This window comes from Typopeltis vanoorti, chromosome 4 (assembly GCF_054136105.1).
Source record: "Typopeltis vanoorti isolate ZY-2024b chromosome 4, IOZ_Tvanoo_1.0, whole genome shotgun sequence".
NCBI classification, from domain to species: domain Eukaryota; kingdom Metazoa; phylum Arthropoda; class Arachnida; order Uropygi; family Thelyphonidae; genus Typopeltis; species Typopeltis vanoorti.
The window spans coordinates 47,992,883-48,018,395 of NC_143552.1; the positions used below are offsets into that span (position 1 = coordinate 47,992,883).

Consider the following 25,513-nt stretch of genomic DNA (forward strand, 5'->3'; position numbering starts at 1 on the left):
ACTTGAAATCCTTTGGACATCATTTGTATAATTCTCGTTGTATACTTCGGCTGGTTTAGTTATCAAGAAGTCAGTAATAAAACCTTGCTTACCACTATGCTGCAAATTTTTATTAACTTCATAATATGGCGCTAAACCAATATCCAATTGTCTCGTGAATTTTCTCGAGTGCTCCATTGAGGGATCATTATCAGTAAAATAACTTCCTAACCTTCTTGCCAAGTCCAATCCTTCTGCTAATTTCTTTAAACTGAATTCTTTAACGGATTCATCACAAGCAGAATCTTCGGCAGAACTTTCCCTGCCATTTAGTTTGGCGTCATCTATTAATTGTACCAGTTCCTCCTCATTCAGATCTGTTTCCCCATCAATTAATTCACTAATTTTGTTTTCAACTGTATCGCAAGAGCCCTCTCCACTGAAAAGGTGTGCGATGTTTATTATACGACTTAGCTTGGCATCCACTGGAGGTAAGAAATTTTGTTCCAGAACGGCTTCAGGCCATATTTTTTTCCAGCAAGCATATAGTGTAGAGGGTTGTAATTCCTGAATAAACAGAAAAATAATTTCCACACAATTCGATATTGAAAACTCTTTCCATTCTTGAGCAGTGTCATGTTTGGATTAGATTTCATTTTTTCCAAAATTAATTGGAATGTTTGATGAATATAATATGACTTAAATGTTGATATTATTCCTTGGTCGAGTGGTTGAATAAGTGAAGTAGTATTAGGTGGCAAAAAGGTTATTTTAATATTCGGATGGCTTAGTTTTGTTGGGTGGCCTGGTGCGTTATCTAAAATTAGTAGAATTTTGAAGTCCATATTCTTTTTCTTTGTGTAACTTTCTACATCGGGTACAACACACTTGAAAAACCAATTTTCAAAGATGCTAGCTGTAACCCATGCCTTTTTGTTGGCCTGCCAATAAACAGGTAGGGTGGACTTGTCGAGCCCTTTCATCGCACGAGGATTTGCGGATCGGTTACTAAACATTGGTTTTGTCATGTAATCACCTGATGCATTACTACAAAACAGTAGAATAATTCTATCTTTTGGAAACTTTGAATACAGGAGCTGATCTTTCATTTTTCGAAATATAGGTGCTTTTTGGCATTTTTTTCCAATATAACCCAGATTCATCCACATCGAACTGCACTATAACCACCTTCTTCAATGATTTTTAAAAGTTCTGCTGGGTATTTCCGGGCGGCTTAAACGTCTGCTGATACTGATTCTCCCTGGATTTTTAAAGTTTTTGAACCAACCCTTACTGGCACAAAATCCATGCTGAGAGATTTCTTCTGAAGAATCTTGATCAGGTTCTTTTAAATATTTATAAACTTTGACAGCTTTTTGCTTAATAAGATGTCCATCCAAAGGAATTTTCTTTTGAGTGCAATCTTTTATCCAAATCATTAGAGATTTCTCCATTTTTCTATTAGAATATTGCATACACGAGCAACGCGCTTCGCACTTACTTGACCCAGCAATAACACTTTCTTGGAATTTATGTTCAGTTTGTTAGATTGTTCGAATTGTTGATTCGTTTAAATTCAGAGTCCTTGCAACAACTCCTGGTTTTTCTCCAATTTTCAACCAATCCAAGATTTTGATTTTTTCTTCGAGAGAAATGAATTTCCTCTTCAATGTTGGTTTTTTCCCTTTCGTTGCAATTTTAGTGGCCATTACAATAAAAATAAACTTCTACATAAAAAAAAAAAAGCATTACATATTGTATGTAACTCATCAGAAAACTGCTCAGCTTGAGAATAACACACTTATGATTTTAATGCGCTTTCCTGGCAGAAAACGAAGACAATTTTCAGCAATAAACAATTTATAGAGTAACTCTAGATGGCCAACCTATGGCATGTCTGAGAATTTTGCTGGCACGTCAACAATTTACAGGTGATATCCTTTTATATGCTTATAAATTATTCAATTTTTTTAAAAATTATTACAATATGCACAAGTTGAATTTTGTTTTACATGAGAGAGCAGCTATGAAGACGTGCATATGATTGGTACGGTATTAACAAAAAATCGCGCAACCCAAAGACAACCGACAAGTGTTGAGTTGAAATGCTAATTCTCTTCAGTCGAATTCCATAACATCTGAAACTGTCATAACAACATTCGCTATTAGTTTTAACACATTCACAACAGGGTGTAATTTATCATTCCGACGGAACTTCTCATTACCGGCTGGCTCAACTCACACAAAGTTTCAACCCTTGGTTGAATTTTATGGCTGCTTGTTTGCTTTTGAGCTGGCACAGGAACTCACACATGCATTATATGGCATGTTTCAATTCTTCGTAGAATTTTATTTGAAGTTGGCCTTTGTGATCTGTCATAATAACATCAAGAATTTCAAATGCAATAAAACAAACACTTATTTCATAATTGAAAAATTGGACAATAGTTTTTAGTTAGATACTGTGTTTCAGTGCAACATATGGTTTTGCTTGAGTGTATGCAGCATAGTTTCTGTGAGACGAAGACGTGATTCATTAGTTAGTGCCGTTTTTATTCTAGCTGTCTCTAATTGTGCTATTTGTTGAGAATTACACAGACTGCAAAAGCCTCTGTACAGACGGATGCAATAAAACTAAATTCGATACTTATAACTACTTGTGCGATACTGGCAGACACAAATTTAACAAAGATAAAATTGGATTTTTAAGTGGCGCGGTGAAAAATATTTGAAAAAAAAAAAAAAAAGGGTTACTAGAAATTGTAGACTGAGTTATATCGAAACCGCATTGTATAAGTTCTGCATTATACGAAAGTTACTTGTATCTCATCATTTGGATGACATGGATAAAATAGAGAGCTAAACAGTAGATTTAGAAACAGTTGAACTGTTAAATTGTGAATGAATACAATTCACTAAGGAATGTTTCATTCATAGTTTAACAAACTTAAGCACGTAAGAGAGAATTGCTTGTAATTTGGTATAATTATAAATAGCCTGTAAAACTTTAAGATAACATGATTAGTGCAATTTTTGTGAGTATAATCACGTCTGAAGTTCCTACTGAACTGTATATTAGCAGTGAAAATAATATATATCTTGTCTGTTAGCAGTGATAGAAAGCTTGTGAATTGTATATAACCAACTAGTAACACAAGGTCAAAGTACACGGGCGAGATACCAAGATTAGTGAGATGCCTGAAGTGGTTACGTACGCGTAGGGCACGTGGCATGCTGAAGTCTTCTTGGAAGACACTACGGAAAGGCAAGACCCACGAGTACAAGAAAATAGCCTATCAGGTGAAAATTAAGTATTGCAGAAGGGTGCCGATAGGGGTTGATATAAAAGGGCTGGGAAACCCCCCCCCCCCCCAAAAAAAGTTTCTTATGTTTTCTCTCTCTCTGTGGTTGGAGTTCTACTGGTGCCCTGGTCGAGGTGCACGTCGCCTCCGGTTTCAAGCATTATGATGAGCGGGTAGAAGTTTTCCTATGCAGCGGGCTACACACGGGGAAGTAGCGGTTAGGTAGCGAGCCGGATGGATGCAGTTTCGTCTACATGCCAAGAAATCTCTAGGCATAGCTGATCAATGTGTAATTCCAAGTGGACCAACCTAAGCTCATGAAATTCCCACCCACAACATAGAAGGAAGACAATGTGCTAAGAAAAGGAACCAAGAAATGAAGAGATAAGGCTGATGTATCATCAAGTTTGGTAAGGTACAAGCCTTTGATTAAGTTTTGTATGAAAAGAAGAATTTTTTAATTTAAGAATCAAGGACATTCGAAAAGGTTAGAACTCTAATTAAGATTAAGGCAGGACTGTGATATATAACCAAAGTTGGTGAACATTTCAAGCCAAGGGCTATGTCTGGTATATGTGATGACTGTAAATTATGTCTAAGGTGTTATAACATTACCTAAACCTAACTGTTTAGCTAATACCTTAAATGTATTGTTGGTTAGAGAACCGAGAAAGTGAGCCGCTGGAATTTGAACAAGACTATTCAGAAGCATTGATTATTGTCCATTATATGTTGATTTCTTTAACTTTGTAATCTAGTAGTATAGGAATGATTGAAAATTCTCTGTTGTGTAAAATTATCAATATGTTAAATAAACCTTTTGCTCTTATTCATTTGGTTGCCTGAGTTTAAGGATCCAATGCACCACTCATAAAAGATTCGAACCGAAGCAAAACATATAGGGAGTAGACTTTATAAAGGAGGGTTACGACTAGCATTAGAATTGAATTAGAAGGTATTATCATTTCAAAGTTGGGTATTTTAAGTATGACAAAGTAACTATGTGCCAGTCTGAGAGTTCACTCCTTGGCTGAAAGGTATTTCCAGTCTAGGGGTTCAGGGTGGCACAGCGAAACATAAATTTTCCCTGAACCTTAAAAAGGAGATAACTCCAGACATCTCTAGCAAAGGAACTGGCTCCTCACAGATACAGTTCCCTTTAGAAAAGGTCAGTTGCCTACTTGACTACTTAAACAGCAAGAGTGCACATAGAGCTCTATATCTTAAGCTATTAATATGCAGTGCCATATCTAAATATAATATAGGGATAAGGGAAGCAAGATGGAAGGTAAAGACGAATGTACGAGAACATTTTAATGTAAAAACGAACCATAACAGAACCAATATCAACAGTTGCTGAAGTGGAATCAGCTATTACAAAACTTAAGAACAATAAGGCTGCAGGAGTAGATATGATACAAGTAGAATTAATTAAGAATGCAGATTATTTCAGGCAGCTGTGTCAATTTATTACCAAAATCTGGATTAAAGAAACAATCCCAGATGAGTGGAATCTGAGCATGATATGTCCTATCCATAGTAATGATCTGCTCAATTATAAAGGAATTAATATCTGTTACACTGACAGTAATAGATATGTTGACCAGCAATCGTTTATTCTGTTTTTGTTTTTACATGTGCCATGAACATCATCAAAGCAAAAAAAACAAATACAATGAAATGTGGCATTCACCCATTTCTTTATTTTGAATTTCTCCTTGTGTGTGCGTGCGTGTGTTTGAATTGGGTGTTTTGAATTATGTCTGGAGCAACTATAATTATGGATCCAATTATTATATTATCTCTTAGTTGTATGTCTTCTTGTGACTGGTTTGTCTGTTTTTGCAATATGAAAAATCCAAGATTCCATGAAGGAGGGGAAGAAAAACTTGTTATCTCTGTATGTGACCAGCAAACTTGCCATCAGTTATAAAATCCATAAGTTTTTTTCACATCCTAGATGGAATGCAAACACGAATCTCTAACTAGAGGGCATCTTTGCATGTATGATTAATTGCTTATATGTATCTCTGTATATATAATATATATAATTATATTTGTGTGTGTATATATATAAATATGCATATACTTTTTTTTTAAAAAATGTATATAGGCTGTTCGGTCGTGACATGATTGGTATAGCTTTCACAGGTTCTGGAAAAACACTTGTATTCATTCTGCCAATACTCATGTTCTGTTTAGAACAGGAAACAAAACTACCATTCATACCAAATGAGGGACCCTATGGACTTATTATATGTCCTTCTGTAAGTTTATAATTATATATATATATTAAGTATTGTGTGTGTTTTTTTGATTTTATTTTTAATTGCCACCTCTGCTTTAATATTACTGATGAAAATAGGTGAAAAACTAGACAGTCAGCAGATTGCGTGAATAAAGCCCGCCCATGGTAACAAATACTTTCGGTTTGCACATAACCTCTCACGAGTGGATCAACATTAAATTTATTATTTTTTTTTAAAAGTTACAAATATATTTTGGTTGAGGATCCACAGAAAGATACTGATGCCCTTAAAAAAAAAAAAAAAAAAAAAAAAAAAAACCCACATTTGATGTCCGTAGATACCATATGGTCACCACCATACCTTACTGGGTTTTGGGAGTGAAGTGTTCTGCTAGAAGAAGTGGTAGGGTCGCAGATGCCCTTTCCACACAGAGTTAGTAGGACAATCACAAGCATCCATGCCCTTGGCAGGATTCAAACCCGCAGCCTCTTGGCTGGAGAGCAGATATGCTAACCAGGCTGGCAATATTATGTCCTATGCATTGACAAATTAACATGAGTGCAGGCTGATGATTTATTATAATATTATTATATATAGTTTTATCTAGTTATTCCAATAAGAACATAGTCAACTATGCACTAGACTTCACAAACCACACCTTCAATCTATCCTCATAGGGAGTATTCCACAGACTTGCCACCATCTTGGTTACTCTTTTTAATCTGTGGATTCTTTTTAATGTTTCCTCATCCTCCAGGAACTCAGGTGACCAAAAACAGGACATAGTAGTCAAGATGCAGCCATATTATCACCTTATAAACAAAGAAAATAAGATCTCTGTCTCTACTTGTCAATATGTTCTTCAGCACCCAAGTAATCCTTTGAGCAATACAAATAAACAATGATGGATAAACTCTTGGATTTATTTAGAAGAATTTAACATATAACTTCAATATGTTTTGCTGTTAATTAGCTGAAAACATTATCAGGAATAATGACATCTAATGATAAACCCAACTTTCTTTTTTTTTGGGGGGGGGGGGGTACGAACATCCAAAAATGGTAATTTGTCATTCTTTTCTATCTTCAGAATAAACTTGATTTAGATGTCTATAGAAAGACAACTCATACAAGAAAACATTTAGATGCACACTTCCTTTCACCATCCTTGACAAAAGTAGAGTATCACAACCTTAAAAAAAAAAAAAGTCACACTTTAAACATAATTAAGAATAATGAAACAAAACAGAGAAACTTATATTCTTGTTCAAAGAATTCCTTCTGAATGGCTACTCCAAATAACATTATTCTCTGAAACACTAACTTGTGAGACTACAAAAATTAATTACAAAGGCACCATTTCCTTACCCTACATAGATGGGATTTCAAAACAGATAGCATTACTACCATTCCTCAAATATAACTTGCACCCCTGATTTTACTTTATGAAAAAAAATTAAAAAGTTTCGCATATACCTCGCACACAAAAAAAAAGTTAAAACAAATTCATGTCGAGTTGATAGTAACTCGCTCTCCACAGTACAGAACACGCCCTCCCCAACAGCTGCTATACTGCAAACAAAAGAAAAACAAGTAGTTTTATTGTATCACTGAATAAGTTACATTACAGTACATATATTACAGAGACATTTGCAGTCTCTGTAATATATATGTCAACAAATAGTGCAATTAGAGACAACTGGCATAAAAATGGCACTAACTAATGAATCACATTCTCCTTCCCACAAAAACTATGCTGCACAGACTCAAACAAAATCGTTTGTTGTACCGCTAAACACAGCATCTAACTAAAAACAATTGCCTTAACATTTGCCCAAATTTTCAATTACATGAAATAAATGATTGTTTGATTGCATTTGAAATTTTCGATGTCATTAAGACAGATGACGATGGCTAACTTCAAATAAACTTCTACTGACGAATTTAATCAACATGAGGTATAATATGTGTGAGAGTCTGCCTGCTGACTTGATGTGGAAGCAGCAATAAAATTCACCCAAAGGGTTGAAACTTTGTGTCAGTTGAGCCCACACACGATGCAGAAGTGGTACACAAACGGTAATGAGAAGTCCTGTTGGAACGATAAACAGGCAAAACAACACCCCTGGCGTGAACGTGTTAAAACTAAGAAATATATAGTGAATGTTGTCACAGTTTCAGATATTTTGGAATTCAGCTGAAAAGAATCTGCATTTCAACTCAACAATTGTCAGCTTGCCTTTGTCATTGAGTCACGCAATCTTTTGTTAATACTGCACCAATCATATGCATGTCTTCATAGCTGCTCTATCTCTACCGACCTACCATTGCTGTCCATTTCATGCTCTGCTTTCACTTCTCATTATTCATTTGTGAAGGATTGTTCATTACATATCTCAAGTCTTGTAAATTACTGATAATTTTTGCTTGAAATAATGGGAGAGAAGATGATGCTATTTGGGTAGATTACTTTGATGATGCACACAAGGAAATCACTCTCAAGGCCAGAAGTAGCAATAGCGAATAGGAGATTCTTGGTAAGTCATACCCATTTTCAGTTTATTCCTGAAAACTTTAGTTTCTGAAATTCCCTGCATATATCTCGCACTACGAATTTTTAACTTTAATTTTAGCAAAAAAAGTGCGAGCTATATTCGAGTAAATATAGTATTAAAAAAAAGTCAATGTAAGATGAGCATCAAACCAGTCAGCATCGTATGTACCCTCCTACATTTTCCCCAAAATGGACTTCTATTTAAAAAATACCACAGGTATATAAGATTCTATGTTCACATGGAAAGATTCACGTCAATCAGATTGGAAGAAGTTTTAAAAAAAAATAAGAGTAAAGATCTTAAAGTGGAATATAGAAGGGGAAAAAAAAACTGGTCTTACCAAAAACATCCCTGAAAATGAAATGTTGAAAGTTTTCCCACTTCGTTATACTATAAATTAATGATGCCAAGAAATTATATTCTTGATTTAATCCTTTACCCAGTGTAATCAAACAATGTTTGCTTGTGAAGTATCTTCATTATTGGCTACTTTTATATAGAGGCTGATGACTTCACATAAATTGCCTTAGTATTCCTTAATGCAAAGCACACATCCTTATAGATGTGTATAATACAATGCATTATGGAAGGGCCACCACCCAAGCTAGATTCCCCTTTATTGAGGTCTCATCAGTGGAGTTAGGCCCAGAAGACATACCAAGGTTGAAGTAATGCAGAAGTCATATTTCACATATACAAGTAGTCAAAAGGTGTCATGAAGTATCTTCACGACTGGACTATTTGTATATAGAGACTGATGACTTCACATCGATCGCCTCAGTATCCCATAATGCATCATGTACAAACATTGTTTGCTTACACTTGGATAAAGGATTAAACCAAGAATATAATTTCTTGGCATCTTTAATTTATAGTATAACCAAGTAAAAAAACTTTCAATATCTATCTCTAATCAAGAGTATTTTAATAATAAGGTGTAACACCTACTTGTATGTGTGAAATATATGACTTCTGCATCACTTTAACCTTGGTATCTCTTCTGGGTCTAGCTCCATTGATGATGTTTATTAACGCTCATTATTGGGTTTGCTTACTTCCTTAAACGTGTGGACAGACTTATATGTTCGTCGAACATGTTGTTTATTATTTTAACTTATCATTTTCAGTTTTTAGAAAACCCACACATACAGGCAGATACTTACACAAACAATCACACCATCATCCTTCTCAACAATATGGCATATTAAAAACGCTAACCCATAGAGCGAGATCAATCTGTTCCAATGACAAGGCTCTTACTGCTGAACTGACTCACGCCACACCTTCTTGGCCACCGGCTACAATCCACATAAAATAAACAAAATACTAAACACTCCTAAGAAACCCCTCCCACCATCAACCACAGAGAACTACAACAAAACAGTCACCATCCCTTACATTAAAGGCACATCCGAAAAGATCTCAAGAATTCTCAATAAACATAAATTACACACTACATTCAGACCATGTAGCAAATTAGTCACCCTCATCCGCTCACCCAAGGACAGCATTCCTCCTTTATCACATCCAGGAGTCTACCAAGTACCCTGCTCATGCAATCAAGCCTACTACGGTCAAACAGGAAGAACTGTGAACATCTGCATCAGCGAACATAAAAGATACGTCCGGAATTATCATTATGAGAAGTCGGGCCTAGCAGACCATGCTCTGGATACCCCTGCACACAGGATCAACTGGAAAAACACAAAAGTACTACACAGAAACCCGTATAAATCAGAGAGATTGTTCTTAGAGGTGACAGAAGCCCTAAAACACACTCCAAATCTCAACAAATATGGCTGTATTAACTTGCCGAAGATCTGGGAGACATTCATATTAAGAAAAAACTAGCACTTTTCTAGGACTCTAGTAATATATGATAGCGTTTTTTTTTTTTTTTTTCAGATAGAGGGCGCCAAAATCAGGACTCTAGTCTTTGTGTTGCTGCTACAATTTTGTTTAAGTACACTATGTTGTTTTAGTCTCGCGTATTGTGACAAACAGTGTTTTTGGGCTCTAAAGATGCTGGTTATAACACCAGCGAAATATCAGCATCAAGATAATAAATTAATTATTTACTTAGTTTCTGTGTTCTATTATACCGTTAAAATAATAAACAACTTGCTTACTTCCTGCAGAGTAGAGAGGTTCTACTTAGCAACAAATTTTTGCTTATCACTGAATGGAACCACCACTGAGTTTCCTGTCCTGGATTAATTCCGATCAGGATAATTTTAGAATCGCTCAGTGAGATTTAGAGTGATCTTGTAGATCACTCAGAGTTTTGTAGAAGTTTTTCCTGCACTTAAACATACCTCAAATAAAGGTGAAAATCACTCTCGGTAGTGACCTTTCCATATACACATCAATAAGGGTGCATTGCATTATGGGATACTAAGGTAATTAATATGAAGTCATTAACATCTATCACCCCATCCATACTACTAGCCTCATATCCATTCCCATTTACTTCAACTCATGTAATAGTTTTCTATGCAGTATTCTGTCAAATAACTTTGCAAAACCTAGCAGTAATCACAGTGTGACTATTTCCCTTATCCAACTGGGCTGCCGTTATTACAAAACATAAATTAGTGTCATATTCTTATCTACCCATTCCTGAATTCTATCAACTTCTGCAATAACTCAATACCTTAACCACTAATTATGTTCATTTACATAGAGATATAAATAGATGTCCATGTGTTCAGCAACCTCCCAGGACAAGTCTGTGTGGTCACTTTCCCCAATCAAAAGCACAGTGGCTACCTTGGTTATGAATACATCTTCTGATGCTATTACCAAATAGCATCAGAAGGTCCCTCAACCCATAGGTCCCTTCCATCACATGCTTGTTTCATGATAGTGAACATGATAGAAATTTGTAAGCTAAAAAGATTGGTTCTATAAGATTGATACAAAAGAAATTTTTCAGAATGTGATGAGTAGGGTAGAGCTACAGGTCACTCCTGAAAGTTATATTTGAGCATAGTTAGCAGGGATGCAAAGACTAGATTTTTTGATTGGAGAATGGTTAACAACTTGAATGGAATGCCACAGGTGGTTTTAAGTGCTCCGACAGTGACTGAATTTAAGGAGAGACATGATAGCTATTGTGTGAATAATAGTTATTGTGGGACTCGGTGATGGTCTTCTGGTGCCTGTGATAATAATAAATTGTGCATTGATGACAGAACACAAAAGGTTTGAAGGAACCAAACATAAATAACACAAAACAGGACTTCAAAAAAAAAAAAAAAGTACAAATGCAAATAATAATGGGATATATGACAGAGTATGAAATTATAAAATGAAAATGCAGAATTGTTTAAATTTGTTAATGCTGTATTAACATTAATGTCACTTCACTGAAATCTTCATAATAAACTAAATATGTGTAGTCTATGCCATTATAATCAAAAATAGCTTTCTTTTTCTTTCTCTTTATAATTTTTTACTTTCAAAAAGTAGGAGACATGAGTAATGAACATTACTCTGCATTAGTCAGTGGGTGAAGAGAAAGATCACAGCCGGTGTGAAAAAGTAATCTTCCTAATTGGACAGAGACCTGATGGTGGACAATGGTCATAAATTGATACTGTCCTATTAGAACTGTAAATTAAAGAACTATGGCACAATGCACATTTCTTTAATTTGAAATTTAATTAAAAGTTTATTAAATTTGTTTAGGTAACAACTCATTTTGTATCTGAAATATTTATTATCCATAATGGAAAAAATCCATTTTGATTTAAAATCTTTGATTTTAATTATATTGCAAATATACACTATCTACCAATAATTGTCCAGACACTTTAGCAATTTACAATTGATACTAACAGGCAAACCCTAATATCAGGTATGGCCACCTTTGGCTTTGATCACCTCTGCACCCTTTGAGGGAGGCTTTCCACCAACGTGCAACACACACAGTTTGCCTCTGAAATGAAGATAGCGATTCTTTAGTAATTTCGATGTGCTGAAGACGAAAATGACAATATCTATCAAGGAGAGACTCAGTTTGCATTGTATACATAGGGTATCATTTGGCAATGCTGTATTTCAATCTCTTGATTGCAACATATTGCATCAACCAATCAAACAGAACACCCCCCCCCCAGGAGCTACTGTATCATTTGCTGATTCGATGCAGTTGAGTTATGGCATTGCTATCGTAAGATGATATAATCATTAGAATAAAGTGAAGTCTCATAGGGTGAGCAAGTGTTTGTGTGACTTCCTGGGCTACACTCACATTTACTCTTGTGTCATGAGTACTACACAAGTGAATCCAGCAGTAGTGATTCCTTGTACACATGTTAATAGTGCAAAGAACTTTTGTTACATTTGTGGGGAAGTGACATTTGCAAATCAAAAAAAAGGCCATCACTCCATTAGTGAAAAAGGCATATTAGCTTTATTTCAGATGCAAGATTGGGGACAAGGACAAGGCCTGGGCCCCCCACATATGCTGCAGTATATGTGCTAGAAATCTTCTGAAGTGGCTGAAAGGCAGTAAAGTGTTGATGCCATTTGCTGTTCCTATGGTTTGGCAGGAGCCATGATTGCTACTTCTGCATGGTACCACCTGCAGACGGTACCATGCAGAAGCATATAATAGCATACCTAAATATACCATCTGCTCTCTGACCAGTTCTGCACGGTGACGGAATTCTCATTTTCCTGAAACTGAAAGAATTTTCCAATTCAGAGGAAAAGATGGGAAGGAAACAAATTTGAAATTGTTATCATTCAGGAATGTGTGAGTATAGTTGATCTCAGGTGGTATGGTGACATAAACAGAATGGAAATCACTTAGCAAGACAGATGGTTCATTCAAGGATGGAAGGAAAAAGACCTGCCGTGAAAAAGCTATGTAGATTGATGCAGTAAAGAAGTTCCTTAGAAGACCAAAATATAAGATTTGTCTGTAGGACAAATCTTATCTTTTGTTGAACTAATCTCTAGGACAATTTTTGATAGTACTTTTCATGTAGTACTATCTAGTATCTTGTCCTCACCTTGAGGTGGTGGGGGATACTTACTAGGAATTTGATAATGATGTTATATAACTAAATTTAACCATTTACTGACTTCAAAAACTTAATAACCTAACTAAATTTGCATGATGTAGATACAGGTCCAGTAGTAGAAGAGGATCAAATTGTGAATTATAAAGAAGTTGTTAGTTATTGCTAATGTCATTAAACAAAAATTAATTATGGAAATCAGAAACTTCAGTAGAGTGTCATCTTCTAGATGCTTTTACTGATATTTGAAATGAGGCAGAACTTTTCTTGCATATGAGATATATAGATAAAAATTGGTAATTAAAAATATCATTTGTTTCCATTATGTTCAAAACTGATAGCTGCGGAGCACTAATTTAATGCATTAGAGAGTGAAATGAACTATCTGTCATGAAAAACTCTAACTGGTTAGTAGTCATTGGATCAGATGATATAGGTAACATGCTATGAAGAAAACAATGAGCCTGTGGTAAAATTGAAGAGACATGCCAGTTTGTATATCAATACATTGCATTGCACATAATTTGGCTGTCTTAAATTCTCTTAAAGAAGTTCCCTTTGTCGCAAATTGAAACGGTGGTAAAAAATTATATAACTTTTCTCTAGACTTCACCAAAAAGTGTGAAAAGTAGCAGCCATGTTAGAATTAAAAATACTCAAGTTCAAGTATTTTCATTCAGTAAAGTAGGTGACTAATAGAGTGGAATGATGCATTGTTAACAACTATTCTGCAGTGCTAATGCATTGTGAAAAATAGGCAGTGTAAAAGTGGATGTTGCATAATTAGAGGATTGTTCAAGAAATGAAAGTATATGCTTTGTAATAAGAATCCATTTTCTCTTAAATCTTATAACTTTTGAACAACTGTTACTGATTTTTCAAAAGGAAATCCTGTAGCTTCTTCAAACAGTATACCATGTGGTCATTATGTTGAATGCCTTGAAAGAAATGGAGAAACTCCACAACATTTTGAGAAGAAATTTTGGTAATGTAAATAATTTACATCTATACAGTGGTATCCATCTCATGCATGTCGATAACTATTCAACAAAAAATAAAAATAAATATTTTTTTGTGGTTAGTAGATTTAAGTTGTATTTCTGGGTCTCTGTTTATATACATACATTGCTTGGAAAGAAGTTAATGGACACTATAATGTGAAGAACAAACAGCCATGGCACAGATCTTAATAAGATGTAGGACCTCCTTTAGCTACGACGACTGCAGCAATCAGTGGAAATTTTGGACCATTCTTCTTATAGTAATGTAATGAGGCCATAGGCTGTTGTGGGGCAGACGTCTCTTGATCTCACCTGACGCTCCAGTTCATCCCACAGATTTTCAATAGTGCTGAGATCAGGATAAGTGTGGAAGCCAGTCGAGTGTGGTGACGTTCATGTCCACAAACAATGCAGTCATAGTAGTAGCCTTATGACATGGTGCATTGTCTTGCTGAAAGAGACGATGGTCAGTTCTGTAGGAAGCATTGCATTGCCCAGAATGTTCAGATATCTCTCGGAGTTCAGTGTTCGTGGCACCACAAAAAGAAGTCCAAGGCCAAACTAGGAAAAACAGGACCATACCATCACACTGCTAATTCTGAATTTCATAGTTGGGGTTGTGCACTCTGGTAAGAGATGTTCACTGGGCATCCACCACATCCCCACCCATTCATCGCTCCATAACACAGCTTTCAAAGTTTCCACATCCCATTATACACTCTTTGGCATCACTGAAGATGACACTACATGTTGGTTCAGGTGATGTGGACTAGCATACTGCAGTCCTACTGTGGAAACCCATGTTGTGAGATCAGTTCTGAATGTTTTTGTGCAGATTCATGTTTCAATCAATACCCAGAACTCTTCATTCAACAGTGTTGGCCAATGAATGTGGTTTTTACATATTATGCTTTGTAGCACCCTACATTCACATTCAGTGTGTGTGGTGAGTCATCCACTGCAGATATCATTTGTAGTTGACTCCCTGCATTTCCATCTAGTATTGTATCTCTGATTGTTGATCTGGGTTGCCCCAATTTTGCTGAACAGATAGGCATGCAACATGGCATCCTATCACAAGAAAGAGGCATTGTGATAGGATGCCATGAACTCCATTCTCGAATTGGACTTCTCCATTCTCGAATGAAGAGAACTCCATTCTCATAGCCATTTCACCTGGACACACTTACAATGACTTGGAAGCATCATATTATACCAGCTACAAATGGCTCATCTTGTTACATGGTATGATGCACCTTGCCCAGTGTCTGTTGATTTTTTTCCAAGTAGAGAGAGAGAGAGAGAGTGTGTGTGTGTGTGTGTGTGTGTGTGTGTGTGTGTGTGTGTGTGTGTGTGTGTGTGTGTGTGTGTGTGTGTGTTATGCCTCTATAACTCATTTGGTAATGATAGTGCTCTTTGGTTTGAATCCCATCTAGTATACAGAGAACTTTATAAAAGCTTTTCAATTGAAGGCAAGTTAGCTCGTCTTGCACAAAAATGGCTGAGTTTTTCTTTCTGAAACAGCTTTTATCATCCTGAAAAGCAAACAAGGTAGAGGACAGGTGACAAAAATAGACTGTGTAGATATGATTAATTCTTCATTCATTAGGTTTCTAATGCAGCTTGGTGTGTGACAAGTCATTGAGCCAACACATAAGGTAGAGATGTAAGATAGATGCTTTTCATATGAATTTGTGAATGCATCCATGGAAGGTTGTTAATAACATAAATTAGTTACAGATTAGAGATGCCAGAAACTTGTTGTAGGGAACACCAAACATGGTGCTTTTTCAAGGCACTTCTTTAGGTCTCTGATACATCATCATAGTTTATTCACAATATGATACTATGTGAAAAGGGAAAGAGATTTACATTAAAAATTAAAGATTGCAAATTATGGTCTTTCAAGTCTCTCTATCTTGAGCTAACTGGTAGATGTCAGATGGAGTTCACAGTTCAGCCTATTGATGATTTAACACATTCACTGCCAACTACAAGTATACTCGTAGTTGGTATATGAGCCTCACAAGCCAACTACGAATATACTTGTATGTTGATTACCGACCTCCTATGCCAAGCACAAGTTAACCCGTAGTATAAGCACCTTAATTTGGACCCTAGGCTTGTGAGTAAAGCAGAGAGCACGTCTGGGGGCTTGGTAGAAGGAAAATAATTTTGCTTCTACCAAGGAAAATAATAAAAGAAATAGTATAACCCGTAATTTGTAAAATCAAATTACAAATGGTATACTTTAAAACAATTTTCCACGCACAATGGTGGTTTTTCCTGGCACACAGGACAATAATAGACTGTTTCCTGTCATTGTTTGTTTCGTGTACATACTCAGCATGGTGTCGGGCGATTCTTTTTTTTCTGTAGGTAGTAAAATTTCCAAATAATGTAGACCCCGAATCCAGCTGATATTCTGTGATGAGTAAGCTCATCCATTCCAATAAAATTTGAGATAAATTTATCTCTAAATTTTAACGCAGTCATTGCGTTTCCAGTAACTATATTATAAAATTTATGCGCATTTTGAATGTATATATCAAAAATGCGTATTGCCAGTTTCTTTGGCCATCTAATTGTCTTTCGTAAGACAGAACAGTAAGAAAGTATTTGATCAGAAAGATCGATGCTTGACATACCCAAATTGTAGTCCCTAACGATATTTGATTTTAACTGAATTTTACCATTCTGATTTTTCACTTCAACCATTTCAAATTTGTGCATATTTGAAATGGAAAGAACTTCCCTTTTATCCTTCCTTTGCTGACTAAAACAGGACCTCTTCTTTGCCAGACAAATTCCCCCTTCTTTAGTTTCTTCTGTATAATATCTGATGGATTGTTTTTCCTATTATTTTGCAGCGTTCCACACACTTAAGTTTTTGTCAGTAAGAGATTCATTCGGAGCTACAGAATTATAAAAATTGTTCATATGCAATACATAACCCCGGTCTAAATATTCTTCCATCAAGTGAAATACAATATCATATGCGTGACCCATTTTTGCTAACGAGAATTCAGATCATCATCATCAAATTCCTGCCATGTACCCTCAAGGGGTGTACAGGATATGATAGTGCTATATGAAAAAATTATATCATTACTAACTTCCTATCTACAATTTTCCTCCAAATCAGTCTGTTACTTCTCAAGACTCCAACATTATCAGATCTTATATTTCTATCGTCTAAGGCACTTTGTACCGTATCAATCCACCTATATCTTGGTCTTCCTCTGGGTCGTTTTGTTGCCAACCTGGCAGAGAACACTTGTTTTGCTAATCTTTCCTCGCCCATTCTGTTTAAGTGACCATACCACCTGAGATTAGCTCTGCTAACGCATTCCTGGATGCTGACAATGTCAAGTTCTTTCCTAATATCCTCGTTTTTAATATGATATTGCCATCGATGCCATCTGTTCATGCCTATAATCTTTCTCAGGACTCTCATATCTGCGGTCTCTAGTCTTTGGTCAACTGTTTTACTTCTGACCCAGCTCTCAGATCCATAAGTTAAAACTGGTTTGAACACTGTCTTGTATACAGCTAATTTAGTGTTCTGACTAATTTCTCTCTTATTCCATATGAATTTATTCAATTGACTTCCCACCATACCAGCTTTGCTGATTCTGTTGTCTATTTCTATATTTAATTTACCATCTTTAGTAAAAATTGTGCCTAAGTAGCTGAAATGTTTTACTTGTTCCACAGGTTCTCCATTCACAACACAGTTGACATTTTCAATGATTCTGCCTATTTTCATTATCTTTGTCTTTTTATTGCTGACCTTCATACCATATCTATTACAACAGCTATTCAATTTAGTCAGAGAATCTTGCAGACTTGTAGTGGATTTATTTAGAAGTATAGCATCATCTACATAAAGCAAAGAGCTGACATTAACATCTCCAATTTTGATATCCTGTTTAATACCACTTTCCTTCATAATGTGATTCATATAGATAGTGAATAACAGAGGGGATAATGTACATCTTTGTCTCACACCAGATTTAACATTAAACCATGTTCCTGTACTTCCTTCAATTCTAACTGCTGACTTACAACTCAAATAAAGACTAAGTATTGCTTGATATAATGTCCCATTGACACCATATAACTGCAGTGTATTGAATAGCTTTTCTCTTGGCACCTTGTCATATGCCTTTTCCAAATCGACAAAACTTAAATACTGATCTTTGTTATATTCCCATGCTTTCTCGACTATTTGTCGTAAAGTGGAGATCTGATCCTGACAGCCTCTGTTTGGCCTGAATCCAGCTTGTTCTTCACCAAGCTTTTCTTCCACAATTCTTCTCAACTAGTTTCTCAAGTATACTAGCATAGATCTTGCCAGGAACATTCAGTAGGGAAATACCTCTGTAATTCTCACATTCAGTTTTATTTCGCTTTTTATATATGGTTACTATGAGAGCTCTACTCCAATCATCGGGAATTCATCCCTCTGTCCAGGCTTTCTGGACTATGCAGTGCAGCCACTGTAAGACTCTTATACCACCATACTTCAGCATTTCTGGTCAAATATCATCTACTCCAGTGCCTTTCCACATTTCAAGCCTTTGATGGCTTTTTCTACTTCAAGTATGGATATGTATTCCTGACTGCATGCCTGGTCAGTGTTTTTTACCTCTGTGCTGTCATCACTGATTGTTTCTTCATTTAGCAGTTTTTCAAAGTAATTACTCCATACTTCAAGGATAGCTTTTTCTCCTGTTTTCATGTCACCTTTATCATCTCTAACTCCTTTTACAGCACTCTTTCCTCCATTTTTAAGCTTCTTCAACAACGTCCAGAATATGTTACCACCTTCTTGATATTTATTTTCTATGTTCTTGCCAAAGTCCTTCCATGACTTTTGTTTAGCTAGTTTTACACACTGTTTAGCTTTCTTACATTTGTCTCTGTATTCTGTAAGAGTAAAAGCTGACTTATTTACCAGGAACTTTTGATATGCTTTCTTCTTTTCCTTCACTGCCTCTTTAACTTCCTGTGTCCACCAGGGAGTTCTGATTTTTTTATCCTTGCAGACAACCTCACCACATGCCTCTCTGGCAGAATCAATCAATGTTTTCTTCCGAGTTTGCCACTGAATCTCCAAGGTTTGGTTGCTGTTCTCAAACTCTTTCATTTTTTCTTCAATAATCTTTGTGAATTTTAGTCTACAGTTCACATCTGAAAGCTGCTCAACTTTTATTTGCTTTAAAACTTTCTTACATGTTATTCTTTTCAATATGAAATTCAATTTTATCCTGCTCAAGACTAAATAGTGATCACTTCCAATTTCAAATCCTCTGTACGCTCTGGTGTCTTGCACCAGGGAGAAAACATCACTATCAACAATAACATAGTCAATGAGACTTTTCTTATTCCTAGCCTCTTCTCTCCATGTGAATTTGTGCTGATTTTTATGTTGGAACATTGTGTTAGTAATAACCAGTCCATGTCCTGAGCAGAAATCCAACAGATATTTGCCATTATTATTAGCTTTGTTCTTTTCTCCAAATTTTCCCAAAATATTTTTGTATATCTCACAATCATTTCCTACTCTGCTATTTAGATCCCCAACAAGGACCAATTCAGATTTAGCTGTAAATTTTTATTTTTATCACCAATCCATTCGATTTGCATAGTTCATAGAATTTCACTCTGTATTTATTTATTTTTGTTTTTTATGTATTGCCGAAACGACAGTCTACCATGCCACAACACCATTGACTCATCGATACATAAGTTTCTGTTTGGTGTGTAGCTATTTCGCATTACGCTATTAAAATGATCTAGGACTGGTCTTAGTTTGTGCAGTTTATCGTTAGCTGCTTGGGAATTATCTGCAAAATGCAAATAATGCAATAAAATTTGAAATTGATTTCAGCTCATTTTAGAGTGCCAAAATGGGAAATTGTAAAGATGATTTGTACTCTAGTAATGCTCAATAGATGGTAAATTACAAGGACCCATATGAAGAAAAAGTCCAAGAAATAATTTCATTTCAGGTATGTCTGTTGCTCTCCAGTTTGAAATTCTTTGACTTTTTTTGATCTGTGCTCGCCTTTGCTCAATATTTTGTAAAGCATATAAATTTGTTTGTTCAACTAAAAGTGTGAGAAAATCTTGAGAAAAAAAAAGTTCAACCAACTTTTTGATACTGAAATTTGTAGTGTCAATTTTACCATAGTTTCAACAAAGTCAAATTGTGGGGCTCTTGTTCTGAATTTTCCCAATTAGTAAATGTTGATGTATTTGGCTGGACGCAAACTTCATCTTCAGAATTTTCTTCATCATCTGAGTCACTGCTAGAGTCGTCTGCATGATTATAATCATCTTCAGAATAGGGACCAAATTGGAACTCGTAGTTGGCATATGAAACAAAATTCTGTCTGATAAGCCAGCTCATACTGACCTTGAAGAAGTGAAAGTGCCTGGCATGCGATGACAAACTATGACCGAGGAGCATGGCAGCGAACGTGTTAACATATGTATTGCCAAAATTGTTTGCATGGTCATCCTCTACTGAAGTTGCCATCTTCTGCTTTGTACAGGATGAGGGATTCCAAAAAAGGTGAGACTTCAGGATATCTGAGTTGATGTCCAAGCCATCTGAGTTGTAGTTTTTTTGACTATATTGACAAGTGGTTCTTGCTTAGCCAGATTTAGCACAGCAGAATTAGTGACACAGTCCATCCAAGTGTATCCAAGGATCAGTCCAAGACATGGAGTTCCAAAGGAGTTAATTAGATCTGTAGTTTTTTTTTGGTGCTTATTGTCCAGGTTTCAGAACTATACAAGAAGATGGATCTACTGGTTTGCATGGTATAGTCTTAATTTTGTCTTTAATGATATTAATGATGAATTTCAGATGGGGTGGAGTTTGTTATGGAAGACTAGAGCCAGCTGTTTATGTTTTCTAATAACATTTTCTGTACTGCTGATGTACAATCCAAGATATTGAAAGTCCTTTACTCTTTCTAAGGGTTTGTTGTTGATATGAAGTATAAAGTTTTCATAACCTATTGAGTATACTTTGGACTTTTGGATGTTGATCTGCAGACTAATAAGTTTAGCCTGTGTCTCTAGTAGACTGAGATGTTTTTGTGCATTTGTTGGTTCTGTATCAATAAGAACATCATCAGCAAAGCTAAGATCAGTTATTTGCATGGTGTGGGTGGATGGATGTTCTAATGTTAAAACCAAGATCTTCTGTGTTGATAGTCTGGAAGATGTAGTCCAAGCATACCAAGAACAAATAAGGTGCTAGCACATCACCTTGCAGGACTCTTGTTACCAGAAAGAATTGAGATGTTTCTGTTTTAAAGATTACTGTAGCATTGTAATTTTTATTAGAATCTGAGATTGCTTGTATGATGGGTAGACCATAGAAACTGAGTATTTTAAACATTGCTTCTCTATTAGTGGAGTCAAAGGTAGATTATTTTACATCAGCAATGTAAACCATCCACCACCTCAAGAACATTCACAAATCTCTTCTATAGTGTAATTTGAATCCATGGCCTATAAATTAGAGACTGAAAATGCTATTCACTCAGCCAGTCAAGTTGGCATATAAATTTCATAAGTTCTACTTACTGTTCTAGTTAAAAGAAGCATCAAAGGCTACTGATATATGCCTGATACTGGAAATAAATGAAATTTATTACACATGAATCAAACTATAATTCCATCTGGCAATGTATATCTTAAGTTTTAGAAGTGAGTGGGTGAGTAGGCTTCTCATCCCTCCCCTCCATTCTCTTTCTTCCTGCTAGGAAAAGCTGTACCTGTTTCTTAGTCTCTCCCAATGTGGTGAAAGAATATATTTAAACTAGAAATTAAGAGAGCCTTTGTACCTCAGTTGACATAGATGTTGTCCTTTGGTTGGAAAGCCCTTGGTCCAAATCCCATGTATTAAGTGAAGAAGAACCTTCCTTCACTTTATCGCTTAATAGATGCAGATGTTAGGTGCATTAAGCCTAACATATAAAGGAAGAAGTGGAAATTGATTATATATATATATATATATATATATTATATAAAGGTTTCTCAATTGAAGGTGAGTTAATTGATCTCTTGATGACAGGGCTTTTTCTCCCAGAAACTCGGGGGTTTTTTTTTCATCCCACAATAGATACTAGCTAGAGAAAACACATAAACTGACAGAGCATAGTACACTATAAAGATAGGATTAATGACCTCTCGGAGTATTAAGTTTCTATGAAACCAAGCTTTTTTTTTTTTTTTTATGAAACCAAGTTACTTTTTATAACTAAGATAAAAAACCAAATGGCTTTTTATTCCCTTAATTTAATCAAGTTACTTTTTTTTTATCCATGAAAGATTATAAACATGTAGTACATTAATGCAATGGGTGGTCATGTTAAGAATTTAAAATAAATTATTACTATTATATTTTTTCTATTTTTATTTATTTTTGTATATTATCCAGAAATCCTGCTTTAGAGGTCAAACAGAATTTTTTTTAAAACCACTTCAGGCCTCCAATAATTCATTGGAATTCATTTCCCATGTAAAGACAATCACAAACATCTATACCCACCGTGTGATTCCATCTTGCAGCTTGCTGATTGGAGAGTGGATATGCCGACCACTTGGCCGACTAGCCTGAAAAAATCTTGGATGTGATGACCATTAAGCCTATCACATAAGGGGAAGAAGTGGAAATTGATTATACACATATGTATACATGGGGAGTTTCCAAAAAGTAAGGTAACACATTTTGTTTTTCTTAATAATGGTGAATGAGATAAAACATGGTGGACAGATAGACCCTTTAATAACATTCAAAAAGACTGCCATTGCAGTGTTGTGCTGCTGTACAAGTGTGGTCCAAAACAGGTGTCCATGAAGTTATTTGTTTTTTTTTTTGTAAGCAAAGGGGACTTCAAGTGACATTCACCAGGAATTGGTTGCTGTGTATGGCGAAAAGGAGAAGTCAAAGCAGCAGATGTGTTTTTGGTGCAAAGAATTTAAAGCAGGCTGTGGTGACATTGAAGATTGACATTGGGCAGGCAGGCCTTCAGTGAGAAAGATAGAAGACAATATTTCATGCATTAAGGATATTTGAATTCTTGAAGATGGGTGAGTGAAACTGCATGAAGTGGTGAACTTGTGCAATTGTGTAAGTCCACTGTTTATGAAATTGTTCACGATGCACCTGGCTTTCAAAAGGTATGCTTCCATTAGGTGCTACGACAATTGTCAGATGAGCACAAGGCAACATACATGGAAATGTTTGGAGAATCTGTAGCGATACAGTGACAAAAGTGAGGATTTTCGCACTTGCTTGGTCATAGGAAATGAGATGCAAGTTCATCACTTTATCTTGGAGAGCAAACAAGGCTCCATAATCTGGAAACATCCATAATCTCGTGTGCAAAAAAAATTCAGAACTGTTCCCACTGTCCAGAAAGTCATGACCAAAGTGTTCTGGGATTTCCAAGGCATTCTGTTGGTAGACTTCTTGCCGAAGAGAGGGACAATCAATGCAAAACTTCACTGTGCAACATTGGACAAACTGAAAGCTAACATTCGACTGTGTGTGAGCACATACTTCTTCAATACTGGTATTGATAAAGTGATCTATCATTGGGGACAGGTGCATCAATAAATTTGGAGACTTTGTGGAGAAGTAGTACATGTTCACTTATTTCTTGATGTATAATTTCAAATTCCTATTATTAAACATTCTTGAGAAAAAATGCGTTACTTTACTTTTCTGAAACCCCTCATACATACCTTGTTTCTTTGATTCTAAGATGAACATTTTAATGTCTCCGAAATTGAAGTGCATCTTACAGTTGCAGAAGATTAACTGGAATAAGCATCTAAGATCCCTACTTAACCCTATCTAGTATGTTAGTTCTTGATTCATTTCATGACATTTATCTGAGCAGTTAAAGAATAAGCTCAGCAAAAGAGTTGTGACCAGGTTGTTATTCCTGGTGGTGTGACTAGTAAACTGCATCCTTCAATGTTTTACAGTGAACAAACCATATAAAGAAGGAATAAGATTCCTAGGAAACCTTCCTGTTGTCTGAAAACCTTTGATACTTTCTGGGAAGATAGAGCACCTGCAGAACTTCATCAAAACTTGCAATTACTATTAATTGTTTTGGAAAAAAAAATACCAGAAACATTCACACAGAATGTTCATTTAAGAAATACTGCATCATCAATGTATTAGATGACACAGAGGATGACATTTTGTGGGAAAATGGGACCATTGACTCAAAGAGTCAAAGAATAATTCAGAAGAATCAGACAATGAATACAAACAAGTTTGGACTCTGATAGTGATACTATAGAAAACTGTGGAGTGTAATATGTATATAGTTAAATATTTTCTGTTTTAGGTAGTGTCAGTAAATTGTATTCTATTGTAATAATTTTTTCTTTGTTTAATGATACTAAAAATAATGATGGATTTTAGAATGAAAGAAATGTGGTATATGTGAATCAAAATATGCCTTCTCTGTTGAATTATGAACAACTTTTTATTCTTTACAGAGAGAATTAGCCAAACAGACCTATGAAATAACTCGCTATTATTGCCAATGTTTAGTGGATGATGGGCTACCAAATTTAAGATGTTGTCTCTGTATTGGTGGTACTTCTGTAAGGGACCAGTTGGATGTCATTAAAAGGTTTGATATTAGTTGTAATGTGTTAATTTTTTTTAGTATTAATTCCATATGTGTGTGAAGAAATACTGCATAAAAGTTATGCATTAATACTGTGTGTGGGTGTGAATTATAAGCTACTATTAATCATAATTTTATAATTTACAAAGCAGCAGCATCATCTGAGAGAGTTCATATATACTATTTGTCTTCTCAAAGAAAACCACAACTTCAAAATTGTGCTATCAGGTTAGTTAGTCAAATCAAATAGTTTGACACCACCATTATGAACCGTACATACTAACTGGAGATAATGTGTTTTAAGTATTGCAACCTAATCAATCCATACTGAAGATTTCATGTTATTTCACTTGTGTTGAAATTAAAAGTTGGATATATTCATAGATCATCAACGAAGACAAAGATTATTTAGCAGTACTAAAAACATAAGGGATTGCCCTAAAATATTTCACTTTTTGAATCTTTTTAAATTCTCCTTCTACATCACTAACTTTTCAAATCCTCACCATCCCCCGTTCTCTTTCCATGTAAACTTTTTGAGCAAAATTTTATGTGTTTATATATGAAATTTTCCATTCAAAATGAAATAAGTATAGGAGGTCCTCGACATGCGGCGTTTCAACTTTACGGCGGTAATCCCATAAATAATTTAAAACATAAATTTCAACTTGAAGCAGCGCAACGTAAAATTCAAATGTCGCAGGCAAACTTGTTTGTG

The 25,513-nt window shown here is 35.4% G+C and overlaps 1 protein-coding gene across 1 annotated transcript in view; it reads left to right on the plus strand.

Annotated features, from left to right (window-relative positions):
• The window catches only part of abs (ATP-dependent RNA helicase abstrakt), a 222,580-nt gene that overhangs the window by 139,194 nt on the left and 57,873 nt on the right, over positions 1-25,513 (plus strand). Inside the window, exons 8-9 of the mRNA XM_090391777.1 lie at positions 5,395-5,548; positions 24,662-24,798. Of these exons, the coding sequence (XP_090247903.1) occupies positions 5,395-5,548; positions 24,662-24,798 (291 nt within the window). The remainder of the gene's footprint in view (positions 1-5,394; positions 5,549-24,661; positions 24,799-25,513) is intronic.